At 42.8% G+C, this 23,960-nt stretch overlaps 1 protein-coding gene across 3 annotated transcripts in view; it reads right to left on the bottom strand.

The window, feature by feature from the left end:
* Window positions 1–23,960, bottom strand: part of clybl (citrate lyase beta like) — a 150,937-nt gene that overhangs the window by 27,244 nt on the left and 99,733 nt on the right. For all 3 annotated transcript variants that reach the window (XM_059970498.1, XM_059970499.1, XM_059970500.1), the window contains one exon: window positions 20,088–20,295. In XM_059970498.1, coding sequence (XP_059826481.1) covers window positions 20,088–20,295 — 208 coding nt within the window. The remainder of the gene's footprint in view (window positions 1–20,087; window positions 20,296–23,960) is intronic.

Below are 23,960 nucleotides of genomic sequence, written 5' to 3'. Positions count from 1 at the left end.
CTGTGTGTGTAGATGGGGGAGAAAAAAGGCAAGTGCCTTGTTGCTTGCTGTATTCTGCCAAACATTGTGGGAATATTATGCTGGCGCCGGAGTGTGTGGTGACAATTGCAAGCTGCCCCCAGGTGTGTTGATTATTAATATGAGCAATGCAATTCAGTGTATGTTTTGATGCAGATCAGATAAATTAATCTGAATCTTGAGTCCAAGCCTTTACCATTAACACAGGGGAACATTCATGGAGCTATATTGCATGGAAACAGGCCCTTTGGTCCACTAAGTCTGCACTAACCACCAACCGCCCACTTAGAATAATCCTGCTTTGTTCTCCCCACATCCGCAGATTCTACCACCCACCTACGCACAAGGGGCAATTCACAGTGGCCAATTGACCAGCATCTTGGTACACAGGAGGAGACAGTTGCACATGGAGTAAGACATGGACACGGGGAGAACATGTCAATGCTCCACTGGCAGCACCCGAGAATGGATCTGAATCCGATCAATAGAGGCAGCAGAAGAGCTAACTGTCTCACTGTGTCGTCATTTGGTCCAAGTGTCCATGCTGACTCCTGTCAGGAAAATCCCATCAGCCTTATTCCATCTTTATCTCCTGTTCCTGATTCTCTGTCTCAGTGATCATCTCTCTGTCTCTTGCTCACACTTCCCCATCAACTCCCCTCACATTCTTTTGACGCACATTATCCTAAGGTGTGATTTATGGCAGCCAATTAACTTACCTGCACCTGTTTGGGATGCTGCTGCAAGTGAATTTATCAGAAACGTAAGGGATTCAACAGATGCTGGAAATCCAGAGCAACACACACAAAATGGTGGAGGGAGGGCAAGCTGGAAGGTAATAGGGGGAAGGTGAGTGGAGGAAGTATGAAGTTGGGAGCTGATAAGTGGAAAAGGCAAAGGACCAGAAAAGAAGGTATCTAATAGGAGAGGAGAGTGAATCACTGCAGAAGGGGAAGGAGCATAACCAGGGAGAGGTGATAGGCAGGTGAGGAGAAGAGTGGGGAAATGAAGAAAAGGGAAGGGGGAAGTGAAAAAGGAACTCTGCTTAATATGCCAAAAATATGATCACGTTGCACTACAATTGAATTTTCATTTATTCTAATTGTGCTCTTTCTTGAAAAGAATTAATGCATAATTCATGTTTTTCTTGCTTTCTGGCTTATCTAATGCTAGGTGCCTGTGATGCAGCTGCGAGTAAGATTTCCGTGGCACCTGTGCAGATCTGTACTTGTTCTCAGTACAATCTCCTTTGTGGTGGTATGCTGGGTCAATGGCGTTCACACAGGTAACGTTAGAAAGGCTGGCTTTGATATAGGAGTCAAACTGGGCACACTGGAGGCTGTGGTAGAACAATCCTGGCAGTTTTGGACAATCTTTCTCATCCTTGGCTGAACAGAGGAGCACTTTTAGTAATAGACCGAGAAAGACAACTATGCTGCTTCAAAGAGCCCTATATGAGGTCGCTCTTACCCTCACTTTGCTCCATAGTGAGTCTATATATATATCTATTGCTATGTCTATATTATATATAAAATCTATTATTATATTATCTATATTATTATTATATCTATATAATGAGTGCATATATAAAGAGTCTATATATATATATATATAACGAATCTATAGCTGGGGAACTGATGACGCCCTCCTGTTAGACTGTTTGAGGTAACTTATCTTTTTTATTCTTTCTTACTTCTCTTTTAATATTTGTATATCTGTGCACTAGTAATGTTACTGTGACACTGTAATTTCCTTTGGGATCAATAAAGTATCCATCTAGATGCACATGTACAACACATATACATGTATGCACAGGTATAAAGAAAAACTTACTTTAGCAGTATCACAGGAATATAGCATCAGTTAAGTGGCTTTCACAAGAAAAACTTAAAATTACACACATTTTTACAAGAAAAGGAATACAATTAGAACAATAAATCTCTTTCAGTGTAAGGTGATCAAAGTAGTCATAAACTGTAGTGATTAGGATTTGGTTGGTTGGCTCAAGAACTGAATGGCTGGACGAAGGCAAATTGTGAAGATGGTTCACTGTAAATGGTGTTAGAAATGGAAAATCAACAATGGCCTTGCCAGTGTACCCTCATTTTGTAAACAAATACAATTAGATGTTAATCCCTATATCGTTGCTCTAAGGGTCCCACGTCAACATTTTTATGTAAATCAGGGAAATTCTCTCCAGTAACTGAAATTTTAAAAACTGCAGTTCTTAAAAATGGAAATAAATAAAAACAGAACATGCTATGAGCACTCAGTAAATCAGGCAGCACCTATGGAAAAAGAGACATAATCTCTGCTTCACTTTCCATGGATGCTGGCTAACTGGCTTAGTGCTCCATATTTCAGCTCTCTGTGGGTTGATGCATACTGCTCAAACAATTAATGATCATTTACTGAAAGATACTTGGACAACAACATGGACAGATTTAAGGGATTTTTGCTAAAAGCAGGCAAATGGGATTAACTTGGTGTGCACCATAGTCGGCATGGACAGGTTGGGCCAAAGGGTTTGTTTCCATTTCAAAGGGTCTGACTCTGTGACTGGATGAAAGAAGTTTATTCAGGTGGATAACCAGCATGAGGGCTCAGCAAGCATGGTTGAGTTACTGGCTGACATTAATGAATTGGAGATGGCTAATGACAAATGGCCTAACATCATTTTCTTTTTAACCAAGATGAACTGTCAGGCATAAGCAATGGTCTTTACTTCTCACCAGGTTCTGTACACTGAGCTAACTGGGCAGTATTTTAAACCAAATGGAATAGGCAATAAGAAACAAGTACCAATTTTGCTGAGTGCATTGCATTTAAAGGCAAGCATTTTGGTTAGAAGCTTAACTGCTCCAAACAAATCAGCCAAAGTGAGTTTTGCTGATATTGTGAAAGTAATGCAGGAAAATTTAGAACTGAAGCCATGCTGATTGCAGAATGCTTTAGGTTTCTTAAGTGAAATCAAAATGTACATTTCAGTGTACATGGCTGAATTGAAGAAGTTGTCTGAGCATCGTCAGTTCAGTAATGGGCTAAATGAAGCACTGAGAGATCATTTGTTTTGTGGAATCTTACAAGAAAGCATTTAAAAATGGGTCCTAACTGAAGCACAACTTACATTTAAAAGAGCAGTTGAAATAGCTGTATCAATGGAAACAGCAGACAGAGATGCAATCGAGTTGCAGTCAGGAATGTAAGTGAGCATGAACAAGATTATACAACGTAAACAGAAACCAACCAGGTCGAACAAATTGTATTACCATTTTGGTAGGGGCTCATATACACCAGACCAATGCAGATTTAAAGGTGAAACTTGCAGAAAATACAACAAAGTAGGACACATACAAAGAACACATTGGGCAGACAAAAATATGTAAATGTGCTGCAGAGGGCAAAGATAAAGATATAAAGTCAAGTTGCAATTTCAAACGTAGCATTAATCTGCATGCTGTTTATGAAAAATCTGATAATGACAGTGTCACAGAACTGAGTACTCTTGAGATTTACAATGTGGAAATTAACAAATGGCAAGCAATATACCTTACACCAGAAGTGAAAGGCAAATTAATTAAAATGGCATTGGACTCCCTCGCTGTTCCACAAAATGAATTTGAACAGCATTTCAAAAATATTAAACTGAAGTCTGCAGATATCTAACTAAGAACTTACATTGGAGAAAAGATAACTCCTGTGGGAATGACACTTGTAACAGTGAAATACAACAACAAACAAACCACATTTGGCTTATATGTGGTAAAAACAGGAGGGTCAACATTGTGGGACGTGATTGGCTGAGACAACTACAACTTGATTGGAGATCCATCCACCAGTTGCATGCCCATACTCTGCAATACGGTCAACTGAAAGTAAATTAAGAAAGGTTCTGGATGATGCCACAACTGTCTCCATTCTGTACACAATGGATCATTGCCCAACTGAGGGCAAACAGATGTTGGTGCCTGCCTCTGTGCCTCTGGTTGGAGAGCATGTTAGACCATAAGAGATAGGAGCAGAATCAGGCCATTCAGCCCATCGAGTCTGCTAAGCCATTTCAACATGGCTGATTCATTTTCCTTCTCAACCCCATTCCCCTACCTTCTCCCCATTACCTTTCATGCCCTGACTAGTCAACAACCTATCGACCTCCACCATAAAGGCACCCAGAGACCCGACTTACACAGCCACGTGTGACAATGAATTCCACAGATGCATCACCATTAGGCTAAAGAAATTCCCCCTCATTTCCATTCTGAATGGATGTCCCTCTATTCTGAGGCTGCTGAACCAAAGAAAAACAATACTGCTCAGAGGAATCATGAAAGTGATGAAAACAGTGGTCTGACTACAACAGTTTTTGTATGCAGCACGTCAGAGAAAGGTTCTGGTATGTTAATCAGGCAGTTACTTGTGAAATGTTGCTTGCTTTTAAGCTGGAAGAGAGTTCAAGGAGGCTTCAGGAAAATTGCAAGCATTTGACTTTTGTTAGTGTAAAGAACCTGAATCTACTCTACATGCATTAAGATTATTGCAAGAACTTCAAGTGGGAGACAAAAAGTTGCTTGTAAAAGTAGATGCAAAGACCAAAGCCCAGCTGGATGAATGGAAGGTCAAAAAGAAAGGAGTCAATAGAGATATGAAAACAGAGGATTTGTCAGATAATGTTGAGTATGAGGAAACCAAGAGGAGAGATCAGATTGTAAAGGAAGTAATAGAAGGATTCGTAAGAGAATACTCCAGTGAACTAAATGTACCTTCCCAAGATCGAGATGCAAATCCTAGAGAGAAGAAAAAGGAAAAGAAAGAGGACGATGACACAAGTGCCATGGAAAGGGAAGAGGATAAGTGAGACCCAATTTTTTGAGAAATTAGCAAATGCAGAGATACAAGAAGCTAGAAGAAGAAAAAGAAAGACAAGTTGAAAAGGAGAGATGAGATTCAGAGAAAGAATGTGAGTGAGAAAGAGTAAGGCATGAAAGAAAGAAAGAGCGTGGGAAAGAAACAGTGGGATAGAGAGAGAGAGAAAGAAGCCAGAACTGGGAGAGAAGCAAGGATCAAAGTAGATTCAGAGAGGAAAGCCCAGAAAAAGAGAAGAGGGGTGTCCAGAGCTGTTGGGGCCACTTCCTGCAGTTTCAGGGTTGACTCCTGCAGCCACCATGAAAGAAGGCATAGAACCCAAGATTGTTCCACAGCCACAATTTTTAACTGCCAAGCAGAGTGATCCCCCTCGTCAAGAAAGATGTTATCCCACAAGAGTAAGAGATTCTCCCAGCAATTGAATCTTTAAGCCTGAGTGGAACAATTCAAAATTGACTATGCTGTGGATGTCTGCATAGTAGTTGTATTATGGAGTATACTGTGTACACAGTTCAGATGCATTTTACATTGAATTGGTGTTTATAGCAAAGCAGCGAGGAATGTGAAGTATTTAATATTTCTGTAATATCTGAGTAATATTGTAAATATAATGCTTGATTAAGCATTGTTATTTACATAATTCATTGTGGGCTATCTGTAAAAGTACGTAAATGGCATATGTCATCACGCCACCATGTGATACATGCGCGCCATGCTGAAAGTAAAAAATGAAATTTCACTTGCATTCCTGGCTCTCTTGTTTTCCTTTTAATTGTCTTCTGTGTTTTGCATTTGTAAAAGTAAAACACTTTCCATCCACTGGAATTAACCCACCCTTCCTATAGCCTACCTTACACATTTTTATATCTTCACGAAGTTCTCAACCCTTTCCTAAGTCTCTGTAAAAACAAAAATTGATGCAGGGAATGTGTGAGTGTCAGTGTCAGAGCCCCATGGAGGTCAGGACAGAGAATATGAAAGGAGCAGATTTGGGCAAGGCCATTCAATTTGGGACTATGCAGGTAGAAAAATAGAAACATAGAAAACCTACAGCACAATACAGGCCCTTTGGCCTACAATGCTGTGTCAAACATGTACTTATTTTAGAAATTACCTAGGGTTACCCATAGCCCTCTATTTTTCTAAGCTCCATGTACCTATCCAGGAGTCTCAGACCCTATCGTATCTGCTTCCATCACAGTTGACGGCAGCCCATTCCACGCACTCACCACTCTCTGAGTAATAAACTTACCCCTGACATCTCCTTTGTTCCTACTTCCCAGCACCATTTCAGCCATTTTTAGCCATTTCAGCCCTGAGAAAAAGACTCTGACTAAACACATGAACAATGTCTCTCATCATGGTGTGGTAAGTGTCAGCATCAGAGGCTTAAACTCAGCTGCAAATAAAAGGAAGGTAGGTTTCTGGGTGCGAGAGTCCATGATATATTGGAACGGTTGCAGAATATTTGTGAGGGGGAGGAGGAACAGCCAGAGGCCGTGGGGCATATTAGCACCAATGACATACGCAGAAAAAGGGAAGAGCTCCAACATAGTGAGTATAAAGAGTTAGGGAAGAGGCTGAAGAGAAGGCGAGTGCAGGTCGGAATGGGGCAATAGCACAGATGAGTGAATGGCTGAGGAGATGGTGCAGGGGATGGGGATTCAAGCTCCTGGATCATTGGAACTTTTTTTGGGGAATGGGTGACTTGTACAAGTGGGACAGGTTGCACCTGAACTAGATGGGAACTAATATCCTGGCTGGGAGGTTTGCTGATGCTACTCAGGAGAGTTTTAACCAGTCTTGCAGGGGGCTGGGAACTGGAGCCCCAGGCCAGTAAGGGAAGGATTGGACCAGAAGATAGATGTCAGGGCAAGTGTTGAAAAGCAAAATTGAAATAACAGTATGAAGTGTGTATATTTTAATGCTAGGAGTATTATGGGTAAGCGTGATGAACTTAGAGCATGGAACTACGATGTTGTAGCCATTACTGAAACTTGGTTTAGAGAGGGGCAGGAACGGTTGATTAATGTACCAGATTTTCGAAGTTTTAGAAAAAATAGAGGAGGAGTTAAAAGTTGGGGGGAGGGTTGCACAATATCACAGGGAGACATAATGGAGGGGTCAGACACTGAATCCATTTGGGTGGAACTCAGGAATGGGAAGGGTGCAATCACACTGATGGGATTGTACTACAGATCCCCTCATAGCCACCGGGACATTGAGGAACAGATGTGTAATCAGATTAAGGAAATGTGTAAAGATAATACAGTTGTTATCATAGAGGATTTCAACTTTCCTACAGTAAACTGGGACTTTTTTAGTGCAAGGGGTTTAGAGGTGGCAGAATTTGTTAAGTGTATCCAGGAAGGTTTCTTAAATCAATATATGGATGATCCAATGACAGGGGGGTCTGTACTGGATCTGATATTCAGTAATGAGCCTGGCCAGGTAACTGACCTTTCAGTGGGTGAACAGTTAGTTAGGGAACAGTGACCGCAATTCCTTAACTTTCAGGACAGCTATAGATAAGGATAGGTATGGCCCTTGTCAGACAATTTTAAATCGGAGTGGGACAAATTCTGAGGGCATTAAGCAGGAACAAAGAAGAATTCATTGGGAACACCTTTTCTCTGGCAAGTCCATACTTAACATGTGGAGGGTATTTAAAGATCGATTACACAGAGTACAGGAAAGGTATGTTCCTGTTAGAAGGAAGGACAATGATGACAAAGTAAGGGAACTTAGGATTTCTAGAGAGGTGATGAATTTGAACAAGAAGAAAAAGGAAAAGTGTGTACAGCTTTGGAAGTTGAGATCAAAAGGAACACATGAGGAGTATAAAGAAGCCCGAAAAGGACTAAAGAAAGGAATTAAAAAAGCCAAGAGGGGGTCATGAAAAGTCCCTGGCGAGTAGGATCAAAGAGAATTTTAAGGCATTCTATACATCCATCAAGAGCAAGACGATAACTAGGAGAGGGTGAGACCACTCAAGGATAAAGGCAGGAACATTTGCTTGGATGCAGAGAATGTGAGTGAGGTACTTAATGAGTACTATGCTTCAGTATTTACCAGGGAAAAGGATATGGGGGACCAGGAGATCAGTGCCGAGTGTATAAATATTTTAGGCAGTTTAGAAGTCAAGGAGGAGGAAGTGTTGGGCCTCCTAATGAGTACTAAGGTGGATAAGTCCCAAGGGCCTGATGGAATTTACCCCAGGTTACTGAAAGAGGCAAGAAACAAGATTTCTGGGCCCTTGATCAGTATCTTCATGTCCTCTCTAGCCACAGGCGAGGTCCTGGAGGGCTGATGAGTGGCTAATGTTGTACCTCTATTTAAGAAGGGAACAAGGGAAATCCTAGGAACTATAGACTGGTGAGTCTGGAAATTGCAGGACAAAATTCTTAGGGATAAGGTATATTGAGCTTTTGGAAACCCACGTCCTAATTAGGGAGAGCCAGCGTGGTTTGTGTGTGGCAGGTCATGACTTACCGACTTGATCGGGTTTTTTGACAAAGTGACGAGAGAGGATGTTGAGGGGAGGGCAGTGGATGTTGCCTGCAAGGCACTTGACAAAGTCCATCATGGGAGGCTAATCCAGAAGATTAAGATGCATTGGGTCTGCTGTGAATTGACTGTTTGGATTCAGAACTGGACAGGGGATAGTGGTTGTAGGGATTTATTCGAGCCAGAGATCTGTAATTAGTGGTGTCTCACAGGGACCTGTGTTGGGATCTCTGCTGCTTGTGGTGTATATAAATGACCTGGATGAAAATGTAGATGGATGGGTTAGTAAGTTTGTGGACGATACCAAAATTAGTGGAGTTGTGGATGGTGTAGGAGACCGGCAAAGAATTCAGCACAATATAGATCAGTTGCAGATAATGGCAGATGGAGTTTAACCCAGAGAAATGTGAGGTGTTGCACCTTAGTAGGGCAAATGCAAGGAGGTAGTACTCTGTTAGGGGCAAAATCCTTAACAGTGTTGCTGAGCAGAGATATTTTGGGATCCAACTTCATAACTCCTTGAAAGTGGCTCCACAGGTTGATAAGGTGGTTAAAAAGGTTTATGGAATGCTTGCTCTTATCAGTTAAGGCATTGAGTTCAAAAGTCAAAAGTTTATGTTGCAACTTTATAAAACTCTGGTTAGGTATGCAGTTTTGGTCGCCCCGCTATAGGAAGGATGTTGAGGCTTTGGAGAGGGTGCAGAAGAGGTTTACCAGGATACTGCCTAGTTTAGAGGGCATGTACTATCACATGAACCTGGGCAAACTTGGGTTGTTTACTCTGGGGCACTGGAGGCTGAGGGGTGATCTGAGAGGTTTAAAGAATACGAGTGTTTCCCAGGGTTGAATTGTCTAAGACCAGAAGGCATGCACTGTGGGTGAGAGGGGTAGGTTCAAAGGGCATGTGAGGGGTAAGTTTTTTACTCAGAAGGTTGTAGATGCCTGGAACGCACTGCCTGATATGGTGGCAGAGGCAAATACTGGAGGCTTTTAAGAGATGTTTGGATAGGCAAATGGATGTAAGGAGTATGGAAGGATATGGACATGATGTAGGTAGGAGGGATTAGTGTTTGGCTGTTTATGATTTGCTTTTTAGCTGGTTTGGCAGAATGGCCTTTTCTATGCTGTACTGTTCTATGCTCTATGAAACATTTACTTCACACAATATTCCCTCCGCTGACCCACTGCTATTTGTGGAATCTTGCTGTGCCCAAATAGCTCGCTCACCTTCTCAAATTGGCACACCAGTGCCCACACACTTTGGCAATCCAGAGAGGCTAAAGAAATACTCTCCCTCATTCAAACCATTGTGTGAAATTGACTCTTGGTGGAGCAGTTGAAATAAAAATATCAGTGAAATTCTGTTATAAACAGCTGGAAAACATGATGGAAAGGGCACTGGGTCTTTCTGCATGGTTAAACTCAGATGGACTACATGAATTTTTTCACCAGATGGGTGAAGTCTGCATTAACAATAATGATTTATACGTTGTCTTTAACATAGGAAGACGCCCCAAGGTGCTACACAGGAGTGTTATCAAATAAAATCTAACACTGCGATACAGAGAGAGCTATGGCAGGAAACCAAAAGCTTCGCCAAAGAAGGAGGTTTAATTTTAAAGGGAGAACGAAAGGAGGAGAGGTTTAAAGTGGGAAATCTGGAATGCAGCACCAAGTTTATTGTGTTAAAGTGACATACAAGTTCATGCCAAATAGCTCTGATGTTTTTTTGATTAGCACTCACAGACAGACACAGGGCCAGACTGGATCTGCTGCTCAAACGTACCACCAGTGGTGACTGCTCGTGCACTAACAATACACCCAGCAACAGTGCAGCAGATAGGAAGAAAAATACAGAGGGTGAATCAAGCAAGTCCAGTGGGCAGGGCAGACAAGAGTAGGTTAGGTAACAATGGAAGGCTTGCAGGCATCTCTGAAGATCTATCCTGGGTCCAAGATATAAATACAATTACAAAGAAGACACAGCAGCGACTCTATCTCATTAGGAGATGTCACCAAAGACTCCAGCAGACTTTCTGCAGATGTACCATGTAGAGCATTCTAATCGGTTGCCTCGTCATCAGGTATGTAGGGGCCACTATAGTGTAGAAAGACCATAAGACATAGGAGCAGAATTAGGTTATCTGGCCCATCAAATCTGCTCCGCCATTTAATCATGGGCTGATCCTTTTTTTCTCGCTCCTCCTCAATTCCAGTTCCCGGCCTTCTCCCCATAATCTTTGATGCCGCATCCAATCAAAAACCTGTCAATCTCTGCCTTAAATACAAGCAATGACCTGGCCTCCACAGCTGTATGTGGCAACAAATTCTACAAATTCATCATCTTTTGGCTAAAGAGATTTCTCCATATCACTGTTTTGAACGGGCGCCCCTCTATCCTGAGGCTGTGCCCTGTTGTCCTAGACTCTCCCACCATGGGAAACATCCTTTCCACATCTACTCTGTCTAGGCCTTTCAACATTTGGAAGGTTTCAATTATATCCCCCCTCATCCTTCAGAATTCCAGAGCCATCAAATGTTCCTCGTACGATAACCCTTTCATTCCCGGAATCATCCTCTGGACCCTCTTCCATGCCAGCATATCTTTTCTAAGATGAGGTGCCCAAAAATGTTCACAATACTCAAGGTGAGGCCTCACCAGTGCCTTATAAAGCCTCAGCATCACATCTTTGCTCTTGTATTCTAGACTTCTTGAAATGAATGCTAACATGGCATTTGCCTTCCTCACCACCGACTCAACCTGCAAGTTAACCTTCAGGGTGTTCTGTACAAGGACTCCCAAGTCCCTCTGCATCTCAGATTCCTGGATTTTCTACCTGTTTAGAAAATAGTCTGCACATTTATTTCTCCTCCCAAACAAAAAGAGAAGGTCCATTCTAATTAAACAAATGTGCAAAAGTTGGAGCTCATCTTGAACTTCTCTGTCACTCACACACACTGGGCCCTCAGTCAACGTGAAAGCACACATTAGCTTCTGAACGTCGCTTGCAATCCATCTCGAACAAACCATCTCCCACTGGATCGTATGCTACGACTGGTTCTCCCCAGCGTCTTCACTCTTCATCTCCTCTCGAACAACAATCCCAAGCTCAACCTTAGTGTCTCTCATCAGAGAAACCTCCCCTTATCCAACCATCCTAATTGGATGGCGCACATTTGCCTCTCTCTGCTGAAAACAAGCAGCTCGCCCAGAACAGCACAAAATGAAATGCAGAACAGCATAGCAGTAAAAAATATGAACCAGGGCATTACATGTGCATAGCACTGTACTGCGGCCAGAGAACAACAAATTTCATGACATACTGTATCTATCAATTAACCTATTGAGATACAGTGAGGAATAGGCCCTTCCAACTGTGTCACCCAGAAATCTCCCAATTTAATCATAGCCTAATCACAGGACCAATTAACCTATCTTTAGACTGTGGTAGGAAAGCAGAGCATCCGGAGGAAACCGACATAGTCACAGGGAGAATGTACAAACTCCTTACAGGCAGCAGCGGGAATTGAACCCAGGTCGCCTGTACTGTAAAGTGTTGTGCTAACCACTACGCTACTATGCTGCTCTCTGTTAATCTGCACCGTTATTGTATTACCTTATTCTAGCTCAATGTGCTATGTAATGATTTGATTATTATAAACAGTACAAAAGACAAGCTACTTACTGTTACTTGGTACATATGACATTCATAAACCAATCCCAATACCATATGCCAATGTTCCAGTGTGGGTCTGGAGGCCAGAACTACTGGAATCTCGGCTTGGTTCAGATTCCAACAGCTTGATGTGCAGGTGGAGAAGAGTTGAACCATGAACAGGGTGTTCCCTGTGGTTCTCTACAGAATGAAAACCATTTGGCCCAATGTTTTTCTCTACAGAGTCCTGTTAACAATTCATTATCTACCAACATCACTTTTGAAAACAATGTTGGTGCTTTATCAGGCCATAAGAAATATACACAGAGAAGGCCATTCAGTCCTGTTTAGGCCATTTAGGATATTCCTCCCATTCATCAAGGACACGGCTGATCTCCTACCTCAGAGCCACCTCCTGCACTCAATCCAAATGCCTCGATTCCTTTAATACTCCGTAATCTATCGATCTCTGGTTAGCATGTGGCGCTGTGATAAGTAGTTCTGTGGCGAAGGCTCGGTCAGGTGGAAGGAAAGCAGAATGATAGGGGATCGTCGCTGGAGACTGCACTGAAGGGCAGATGGTGGGAAGCTGATCTTGTCAGTGTACGCAGCAAGAACAGTGGAGAGCAACTGTGAGGCAGCGAACGAGCAGCTTATGGAAAAGGACGTTCCTCTATCCATCCTTCTGTCATTTCAGGACTACTGAAGTACATTCAGTTTTGTATTGTAGGAATCTTGAGAGCTAACTTGCATCAAACTAGCTCCCTGAAGAATATCATGATGGTAACTTAACCAACAGTTGGTAATACGTTTATTTATTGTCACAAGTACTGAGGTGCAGTGAAGATTTACCCTGCATGCCATTCATACAGTTCAGTTCATTACAACAGTGCATTGAGGAAGTACAAGGGAAAATAATAACAGAGTGCAGAATAAAATCCTGATGAAGGGTCTCAGCCTGCAATGTCAACTGTTTACACTTTTTCATAAATGCAGCCCGATCTGCTGAGTTCCTCCAGCATCTTGTGTGTGTTGCTTTCGATTTCCAGCATTTGCAGATTTTCCCTTGCTTGTGCAGAATAAACTGTTACCGTTACCGAGAAAGTGCAGTGCAGACAAGACAATAAGGTGCAAGGTCATAAGAAGGTAGACTGTAAGGTCAAGAGACTATTTTACTGTACAAAGGAAATGTTCAATAGTCATAACAGCGGGATAGAAGCTGTCCTTGAGCTTGGTGGTATGTGCTTCAATAGTACTGTTAACTGAGGGAAACCTTTAGGCAAGACAAACTGGCTGAAATGGAGCTATTTGATTTGGAACAAACAGGATGAAGAGCAATTTAGTGCATGCACATATGCACAAGACAGTGAAAAGGAAGCACCAAAGCTAACGCTTTATATGGCACTGGTCAGACCACATCTATGAGAAGTTGGTTTTTGTGCTGGCATTGGAGAGAGACCACAGGATGTTCATGAGAATGATCCTGCGAATGAAGGGGTTAATGTATGAGGAGTGTTTGATTGCTCAGGGTCTGTACTCGCTGAAGTTTAGAAGAATGAAGGTGGGAGGGGGGAGGAGATCTCATTGAAACACATCAAATATTGAGAGGCCTAGATAGAATGGATGTGGAGAGAATGGTTACAATAGTGGTTGAGTCAAGGAAAAAGAGGGATTAGCCTCAGAAACAAAGGAGGTCCTTTTAAAACAAAGATGAGGAGGAATTTTGTTAGCCAGTAGGTGGTAAATCTGTGGAATTCATTCAGGGGCTGAAAGGCCTCCTTCTATGATGAGAATCTTCTGAAATGTTCTATATCTGGTAGAACACCCCAGTTCCGGAACTGAGCAAGACACTTAGTGGACTGTTTATCAGATACACCTGTACACCAGCTCGTTAATGCAAATATTTAATCAGCCAATCATGTGACCGCAACTCAATGCTGAAAAGTATGCAGGCATGGTCAAGGGGTTCAGTTGATGTTCAGACCAAATATCAGAATGGGGAAGAAATGTCATCTAAGTAACTTTGACAGTGGAATGATTGGTGTTGCCAGTAATGGAGGTTTGAGTATCTCAGAAACTGCTGATTCCCTGGGATTTTCAAGCACAACAATCTCTAGAATTTACAAAGAATGGTGCACAAACACCTTGTTAATAAAAGAGGTCAGAGGAGAATTGCCAGTCTGGTAACAGTAAACACAGAACATAGAACAATACAACACATTACAGGCCCTTCGGCCCACAATGCTGTGCCGACCCTCAAACCCTGCCTCCCATATAACCCTCCACCTTAAATTCTTCCATATACCTGTCTAGTAGTCTCTTAAATTTTACTACTGTATCTGCCTCCAACACTGACTCAGGTAGTGCATTCAACTCTCTGAGTAAAAAACCTTCCTCTAATATCCCCCTTGAACTTTCCACCCCTTACCTTAAAGCCATGTCCTCTTGTATTGAGCAGTGGTCCCTGGGGAAGAGGCGCTGGCTGTCCACTCTATCAATTCCTCTGAATATTTTGTATACCTCTATCATGTCTCCTCTCATCCTCCTTCTCTCCAAAGAGTAAAGTCCTAGCTCCCTTAATCTCTGATCATAATGCACACTCTCTAAACCAGGCAGCATCCTGGTAAATCTCCTCTGTACCCTTTCCAATGCTTCCACATCCTTCCTATAGTGAGGTGACCAGAACTGGACACAGTACTCCAAGTGAGGCCTAAACAGAGTTTTATAGAGCTGTATCATTACCCCGTGACTCTTAAACTCTATCCCTCGACTTATGAAAGCTAACACTCCATAAACTTTCTTAACTACCTTGTCTACCTGTGAGGCAACTTTCAGGGATCTGTGGACATGTATCCCCAGATCCCTCTGCTCCTCCACACTACCAAGTATCCTGCCATTTACTTTGTACTCTGCCTTGGAGTTTGTCCTTCCAAAGTGTACCACCTGACACTTCTCTGGGTTGAACTCTATCTGCCACTTCTCAGCCCACTTCTGCATCCTATCAATGTCTCTCTGCAATCTTAGACAATCCTCTACACTATCCACAACACCACCAACCTTTGTGTCATCTGCAAACTTGCCAACCCATCCTTCCACCCCCACATCCAGGTCGTTAATAAAAATCACAAAAAGTAGAGGTCCCAGAACAGATCCTTGTGGGACACCACTAGTCACAACCCTTCAATCTGAATGTACTCCCTCCACCACGACCCTCTCCTTTCTGCAGGCAAGCTAACTCTGAATCCACCTGGCCAAATTTCCCTGGAACCCATGCCTTCTGACTTTCTGAATAAGCGTACTGTGTGGAACCTTGTCAAATGCCTTACTAAAATCCATGTAAATCATATCCACTGCACTACCCTCATCTATATGCCTGGTCACCTCCTCAAAGAACTCTATCAGCCTTGATCTGCCCTTCACAAAGCCATGCTGACTGTCCCTGATCAGACCATGATTCTCTAAATGCCCATAGATTCTGTCTCTAAGAATCTTTTCCAACAGCTTTCCCACCACAGACGTAAGGCTCACTGGTCTATAATTACCCGGACTATCCCTACTACCTTTTTTGAACAAGGGGACAACATTCGCCTCCTTCCAATCCTCCGGTACCATTCTCGTGGACAACAAGGACATAAAGATCCTAGCCAGAGGCTCAGCAATCTCTTCCCTCACCTCGTGGAACAGCCTGGGGAATATTCTGTCAGGCCCTGGGGACTTATCTGTCCTAATGTATTTTAACAACTCCAACACCTCTTCTGCCTTAACCCAAATAACTACACGTTACAACAATGGTGTGTAGAAGAGCATCTCTGAACACGTAATACATTGAACCATAAAGTAGATGGGCTACAGCAGCAGAAGATCATGAACATACACTCAGTGGCTACTTCATTAGAAATAGGAGGTACATATGCTGGGAGTTTTCTAACTTCCAGTAACCACTCCCTTCTCATCCCCCCCATCCCCATTCCTTGTTTTTCCTTATCCCACTAGCCCCTTTACGTCTCCCCTTTCCTCTCCCCCACTTGCATGACATGCCCATATCTTCCTCCCTTTAGATCTCATCTCCTTACCTTTAGTCCATGGTCCACTGTTCTCTCGTATCAGATTCCTTCCTCTTCAATCCTTTACATCTTCCATCTACTACATCCCAGCTTGTTACATCATTCCTACTTCTCCATTCTATATCCTTATCTTCCTCCCTTCACCTGATTCACCCATTGTCCATCAACTCATCTTCCTTCCTCTCCCCCCACCCTTTTATTCTGGCTTCTTCCATCTTTCTTTCCAGTCCTGATGAAGGATCTCAGCCTGAAACTGTTATTCCCTCTACAGATGCTTTCTAACCTGCTGAGTTCCTCCAGTATGTTACTCTTGGAAAAGATAGGACTTGGTTCAACATCTCACGTGAAAGATCGTGACTTCAGCACTGGTGCACACCCTCAGTACAATCTAGATGTGGCACAGCAGCACGTTGGCCCTCATAATGCTTTATAGGCGTTCAACTCCCACCGTTATCTGTAAGGAGTTCATAGGTTCCTCCCATGGATTTACTCCAGATACCCTGCTTTCCTCCCACGGGATAGTAAGGGTTTGTAAGGTGTGGGCATGTTGTGATGGAAGCATGGCAACTCTTGCATGCTGCCCCCAGCATAGCCTCAGACAATGTTGGTCATTAATGCAAAACAATGTATTTCATTGTATGTTTCAGTGTACATGTGACAAATAAAGCTCATCTTTGTTATTAATCTTTAAACAGTATGCCCTGGGGTGTGATTTAAACCCAAACCCTTCTCACTTATAGCCACGACCTGAGCCATGGGTGACACCATCAGAGGCAATGATGCAGAGAAATCCACCCTTCCCACCACTGGGGACATCTTCAAGAGGCTGTGCCTCAAGAAAGCGTCACTATGGATCTTTGTCATCCAGGAAATGCCCTCTTCTCATTACTACCATTCAGGGAGGAGGTACAGGAGCCTGCAGACCCACACTCTATGTTTTCGGAACAGCCTCCTCTCCTACATCATCAGATTCCTGAACAGTCCTCGAACTTCCTCTTTTGCACTCTTGATTTACTTCTGTATCTTATCTTACATTTTATATCTTGCACAATACTACTACCACAAAGCAATAAATGTCATGGCATATGTTGGGGAGGTAGCAACGGGGGACAACAAAATGGAGGATGAACTGAATAAGTATTTTGCATCAGTCTTCACAGTGGAAGACACTAGCGGTATGGTGGAGGTTCCATGTGCTGGCACAACACGTTCACACGTGTGTGAAGTTACCATAACTAGAGAAGGTTCTTGAGAAACTGAAAGGTCTGAAGGTAGATAAGTCGCCTGGTCCAGATGGTGTACACCCCAGAGTTCTGAAAGAGGTGACTTAAGAAATCGTGGAGGCATTAGTAATGATCTTTCAAGAATCACAAGATTCTGGAATGGTTCCGGAAGATTAGAAAATTGCAAATATCACTCCACTCTTCAAGGAAGGAGAGGGGCAGTCAATTCTTAAGGATGAGATCTCAGGATACTTGGAGGCACGTGATGAAATAGGCCATAGTTAGTGTGATCTTGCCTGACAAATTTGTTGGAATTCTTTGAAGAAATAACAAGTGGGAGAGACAAAGGAGAATTGATTGAAGCTATGTACTTGGATTTTCAGAAGACCTTTGACAAGGTGCCACATATGAGGCTGCTTAACAAGCTACAAGCCCATGGTATTACAGGATAGATTCTAGCATCAATAAAGCAGTGGCTGATTGGCAGAGGGCAAAGAGTGGGAATAAAGGGAGTCTTTTCTGTTTGGCTGCCAGTGACTAGTGGTGTTCTACACTGTTCAGTGCTTGGACTGAATCTTCTAATATTACATGTCAATGATTTGGATGATAAAATTGATGGCATTGTTGCAAAGTTTGCAGATGATATGAAGATAGGAGGAGGGGCAGGTAGTTTTGAGGAAGTAGAGAGGCTACAGAAGGACTTAGGCAGATTAGAAGAACGGACAAAGAAATGGCCAATGGAATACAATGTCAGGAAGTGTATGGTCATGCACTTTGGTAGAAGAAATGAAAAGGCTGACTATTTTCTAGATGGAGAGAAAATACAAAAAAATGAGGTGCAAAGGGACTTAGGAGTCCTTGTGCAGGATTCCCTAAAGATTAATTTGCAGGTTGAGTCTGTGGTGAGGAAGGCAAATGCAATGTTAGCATTCATTTCAAGAGGACTAGAATATAAAAGCAAGGATGTAATGTTGAGACTTTATAAAGCACTGCTGAAGCCTCACTTGGAATATTGTGAACAGGTTTGGGCCCCTTATCTTAGAAAGGATGTACTGAAACTGGAAAGAGTTTAAAGGAGGTACACGAAAATAATCCACGGATTGAATGGTCTGCCATACGAAGAGCGTTTGATGGCTCTGGGCCCAAATTCTCAGGAATTCAGTAGAATGAGGGGTGACCTCATTGAAACCTATTGAATGGAGAAAGGCATTGATAGAGTGGACGTGAAGAGGATGTTTTCAATGGTAGGAGAGTCTAGGACCAAAGGACACAGCCTCAGAATAGTGAACGGAGATGAGGAGGAATTTGTTTCACCACAAATTGGTGAATCTGTGGAATTCTTTGCCACGGGTAACTGTGGAGGCCAAGTCATTGGGTATATTTAAGGCAGAGTTTGATAGAGTCTTGATTGGTCAGTTCATAATGGAACATGGGGAAGAAGGCAGGCGACTGGGCTGAGAGGAAAATTGGATCAGCCATGATGAATTGGTGGAGTAGACTCGATGAGCCAAATGGCCTAATTCTGCTCCTATATCTTATGGTCTTGTAATAAACTTGATTCTGGTGCCAATACAGGAATGAAGAAAAGTGAATGAGCGGCATAGATAAAAATGAGGAAAACTGTAATAACTACACAAAAACATCAACAACTAAAAGGGCACTTGGTAAACTAATTACAATACAGTGGCGACCCATTTCCTGGCACATCCGAACCGACTCACAATTAGATAGCCTACAGGGGTTTGCGAGCACAGAGCTTTGGAGACTCTGCGCCATGGGGGGCAGGTTGAGGGAGGCTTAAAAGTGAGGCTGAGGATTTCGAATAAAGTTTTTTCCTTCGACTGCAGTTACCGACTTCGTGTCGTAATTTTAGCGCTGCGTGTAGCACACCGCTACAATTGGTGACCCCGACAGTTCAAACAATTTTTGGACCAGAAATGACCGACACCGCCTCTGTTCATGCGGTTTCGTTGAAACTGCCGGGTTTCTGGACACAGCGCCCGAACCTATGGTTCCAGCAAGCCGAAGCCCAATTCCACGTTCGCCAGATCACCTCAGAAGACTCCCGCTACTACTACGTGGTGAGCTCCCTCGACCAGGACACAGCGGCCCAGGTGTGGCGACCCATTTCCTGGCACATCCGAACCGACTCACAATTAGATAGCCTACGGGGGTTTGCGAGCACAGAGCTTTGGAGCCTCTGCGCCATGGGGGACAGGTTGAGGGAGGCTTAAAAGTGAGGCTGAAGATTTCGAATAAAGTTTTTTCCTTCGACTGCAGTTACCGACTCCGTGTCGTAATTTTAGCGCTGCATGTAGCACACCGCTACAATACCTTAAAACCCACCTGTTCTCATTCCTTTTCAGTTCTGGAACAAACTGGTTAAAAGTTACTTACAGCTGAATTCAATATTGGGTGTGAGCTGAAACATGCATAGATTTGACTGTCATAGACATCACCTTTGCCCTCTCTGCCTAAAACACAATTGTTTTCTCGTTTCTCCCATTCTGATGAAATATTGCTGACCTTCACCATTAACTCTGCTTCTCCCTCCTGACCTGCTACACGCTCCCAGGTGATTGGGAGTTCATTCTCCAGTGTTTGAGATCCTTGATTCTACCCTGGCAAATCATCTGAACACAAAACGTTTCAATGTTGGAATCTGTTATTCTTCTAAACTCCAAGGGAAACTGAAGGCTTTGACTAGCGATATTCTGTATTGTGCTTCTACATTTATATGTTCAAACTTAAAGTACCTTTCGGTTTAATGCAACTCCATCTTCACAGTCGAGTACAGCACAATCTACACGGAGATTGGGTATCTTCTGGAGTTTTCTTTCATCGTTCCCGGGCACGTAAAGGACAGCCCTCCGCGGTACATACTTGTGGTTGGTGTGTGCTCCGGATGAGATGTGACAGCGCAGCATTGGCCCATGAGCGTGGCCTGTCTTGGCTGAGTTAAGTCTGAAAGGAACAATAGTGAATAAGTAAAACTGAGGCCAAAAGAAAGATAAGACAGACCAAACACAAACTAACTACCTTCTTTTCAAAGGGAAAGGTAATCAGTGTTAGGACTAGGCCTGAATCTTTGAAAGTATCCACCACCTTCATGGTTGACTTGCAAGCTGAGTCAGTAGTAAGGAAAGGAAATGCAATGTTAGTATTATTTCAAGAGGACTAGAATATAAAAGCAATAATAAAAGTAATGCTGATGGTTTACCAGGCTGGTCAAACAGCATTTGAAACATTTTGAGCAGTTTCAGGCCCTCTATATCTAAGGAAAGAATTGCTGGCCCTGGAGAGGGTCAAGAGAGGTTCATGAGAATGAAAGATATAAGGAGTATTTTAAGCTCTGGGCCTGTACTTGATGGAGTTCAGAAGGATGAAGGGGTATCCCATTGAAATTTACTCCATGGATAGAGTGGATGTGAAGAGGATGCTTCCATTAGAGGAAGAGTCCAGGATCCAAGGGCACAGCCTCAGAATAAAGGGACGTCCCTTTAGAACTGAAGTGAGGATTAGTTTCTTCATCCAGATGGTGGTAAATCTGTGGAATGTGTTGCCACAGAGACCTGTGGAGGCCAAGTCACTGTGTGTATTTTAAGACAGAAATTGATAAGTTCTTAATTGGTAAGTGGGTTAAGGGTTTTGGGGAGAAAGCGAGCAAATGAGATGAAGAATGTGGTCATCACTGAATGGCAGGGAAGTCTCAATAGGCTGACTGGCCTAATTCTGCTCTCATACCTTATGGACCACTTCCAAAACCACCAATTTCCATAATGCCCTTGCCTCAACTCATCTGTGACTTAGTTGGCGTGAGGTTTGATTAATCTAACACGCTTCTTGCCTCGCTTCCACTTTGCCCTTAGTGCGGACTTCAGGTCATCCAAAAGACTGCTCTCACACCTGCACTCGTACTGCTCATCCATCACCCTCAAGCGTAACGGTTTACAGCGTCAGCTTTCACCAATCAGGGTTCAATTCCACTGCTGCCTGTAAGGACTTTGTATGTTCTCCCTTTAACTGATGGGTATCCTCCAGGTGCTCCCACTTCCTCCCGCATTTCAAAGATGTTAGTGAGAGTTGGGCATATAATACTGGCATCAGGAGTGTGTGACACTTGAGAAATGCCCAGCGCAATCCTCGCTGATTTGATGCAATTTCACTGTCTGTTTTGATGACAAATAAAGCTAATCTAATCTTTATTTTTGTGTTTCTAATCCCGCTCTTCCTCCTGGTAACCACCTGATTTCAACATACTCATTTTGCTTCAATTCCCATCACGGCTGCTCCTATCTTCGTAATTTCCTCTGGCCTGCAGTTGTCTGAGACCGCTACTGTATTCCAAGTACAAGATAGCAAACCAAGGCCCTATCTGTTCTCGAATGTGAATGCAGAAGATTCCACTTCAAAGAGGAGCAATCTGCTCACATCCTGGGCCAGTATTTATCTCGCCTGAAGCAGATTCTCATGCCATTATCAAGTTAACTATTGCACTGTGCTCCAAAGTATTTTACAGTGAAGGGCATTCATGGCTGGGATGCAGGAAATATGTTGGCCAATTGGTACAGAGCAAGATCCCATGCACAAATGAAGCGCTAAAGACCTTACTGAAGAAGTTTTGTTTGAGGGAGATTTTTAAGTGCAAAGTAGCTTCTCCCACATCTCAAGTTCAAGTCGCTTTTATTGTCATTTCGACGATAAGCTGCTGGAACAGTACACAGTAAAAACGAAACAACGTTCCTCCAGGACCCGAGTGCAACATGAAACAACACAAAACTACACGAGACTATGCGAGACAGCACAAAGCTACACTAGAACACATAAAACAACATAAAAACTGCGCAAGACTACAGACCTGCACAGGACCTGCACAAAACAATGCAGGGCAGTACAATAATTAATAAACAAGACAATAGGCACAGTAGAGGACAAATTGCAATGTCAGTCTACCAGTGGATGGGTCAGTGCTCTGGTACGAGATATGGGAGAAACCCAAACTAAAGGGGACGTCACAGTTCAGATAGGAGTACAGATGAAGTGCAAGTCATCACCAATATTTGCCCCCTCATCCAACATCAGAAAAACAGACAACATGGCCATTTGCCAGACCACTAAAGGAAGCTTCCTGTGTATAAATTTGCTTGGTGTGTTTTCTACGGGTGACTGCTATCCAAAAGTACATGGAGATTTAGTATGTCACCAAAGACTCTAACAAATTTCTACAGATTTACAGTGGAGAGCATTCTGACAGGTTGCATCACTGTCTGGTGTGAAGGCTCCAATGCACAGGATCGTAAGGGGCTTCTGAGGCTTGTAAACTCAACTGTCTCCAGCACGGGCATAAGCCTTCCCACCGTCAAGGACATCTTCCAAAGACAGTGCCCCAAGAAGGCATCGTCCATCAGATTTCCGAACAGCCCATGGACCCATGAATACTACTTTGCTATTTCTCTTTTGCACTACTTATTTTATTTTTTATTGACATAATTTACTATGCTTGCACTGCATTGCTGCCACAAAATTCACTACTTACTATGTCAGTGACAATAAACCTGATTCAGATTCTGATTCTATTTTTCCCAGTGATCCTAGTTTCCAATCCCCTCCAGAGTATCTTAATTGAAAATGAGTATCTGAAGGAGAACCTCAGATACCTCCACATGGAACCTAGTGATTTAAAGGAAAGGTTAAAAACACTCCGATTAAGATATACAGACAAAATGCTGGAGGAATTCAACAGGTCAGGCAGCGTCTATGGAAATTAATAAACAGTCAACATTTTGGGCTGAGACCCTTCATCGGAACTGAATAGGAAAGGGGAAGATGTCAGAATCAAAAGGTGGGTGGAGGGGGCAATTATTATACTGTTCACTCACTTTTGTAAACTTTGCTTTTGGAAAGCTGACTGGTTAATTAAACATCTGATTACTCAAGTTCATCCAGCACTATTTGCCATATCCCAACTCACACCAAGTCTTCTCCCATCAGACTTCTGAACCATTCACCTCTTTTACATCCCCTTCCCAGTAGTGCTGCTTTGTTCTCAGACTCTTAGTTCTACTTCCCTCCATTATTTCAGTAATGTCATTTTTGCGTTTCAGATTGCATTACAATCTGTCTGCTAATCTGATGTTTGGCACTCATTGCTGTATTTACTATTGCATTTATTAAAAGTTCAAAGTACATTTATTATTAAAGTATGTATACTATATACAACCTTGAGATTTGCCTCCTTACAGGCAGCCACAAATCAGAGAAACCCAACAGAGCCCACTTAGAAAAGACAGTCAAACACCCAATGTGCAGAAAAACACTAATCGTGCAAACTATAAAATAAACAAACAACACACACAAAATGCTGAAGGAACTCAGCAGGCAAATAACCATGCACACTGATTATACTGTGAGATTTACACAAGCAATGCAAGGGATTTTATTGCACTTTAGTGTGTATTGCAATAAATTACTATCTGAATCCTCCCTTTCTGAGATCTCCACCAATGAAGGGTGGAGAAGACTTGATGGGCCAAATGGCCTAATTCTGCTCCTATGTCTTATGGTCTTATTACATTCCTGCACGATCTCCAATCCAGTGTCTTGCATAACCCAGACTTAACTATTTCATC

The sequence above is a fragment of the Hypanus sabinus genome, chromosome 5 (genome assembly GCF_030144855.1).
Source record: "Hypanus sabinus isolate sHypSab1 chromosome 5, sHypSab1.hap1, whole genome shotgun sequence".
NCBI lineage: Eukaryota > Metazoa > Chordata > Chondrichthyes > Myliobatiformes > Dasyatidae > Hypanus > Hypanus sabinus.
This window is presented reverse-complemented; position numbering and strand designations above follow the sequence as displayed.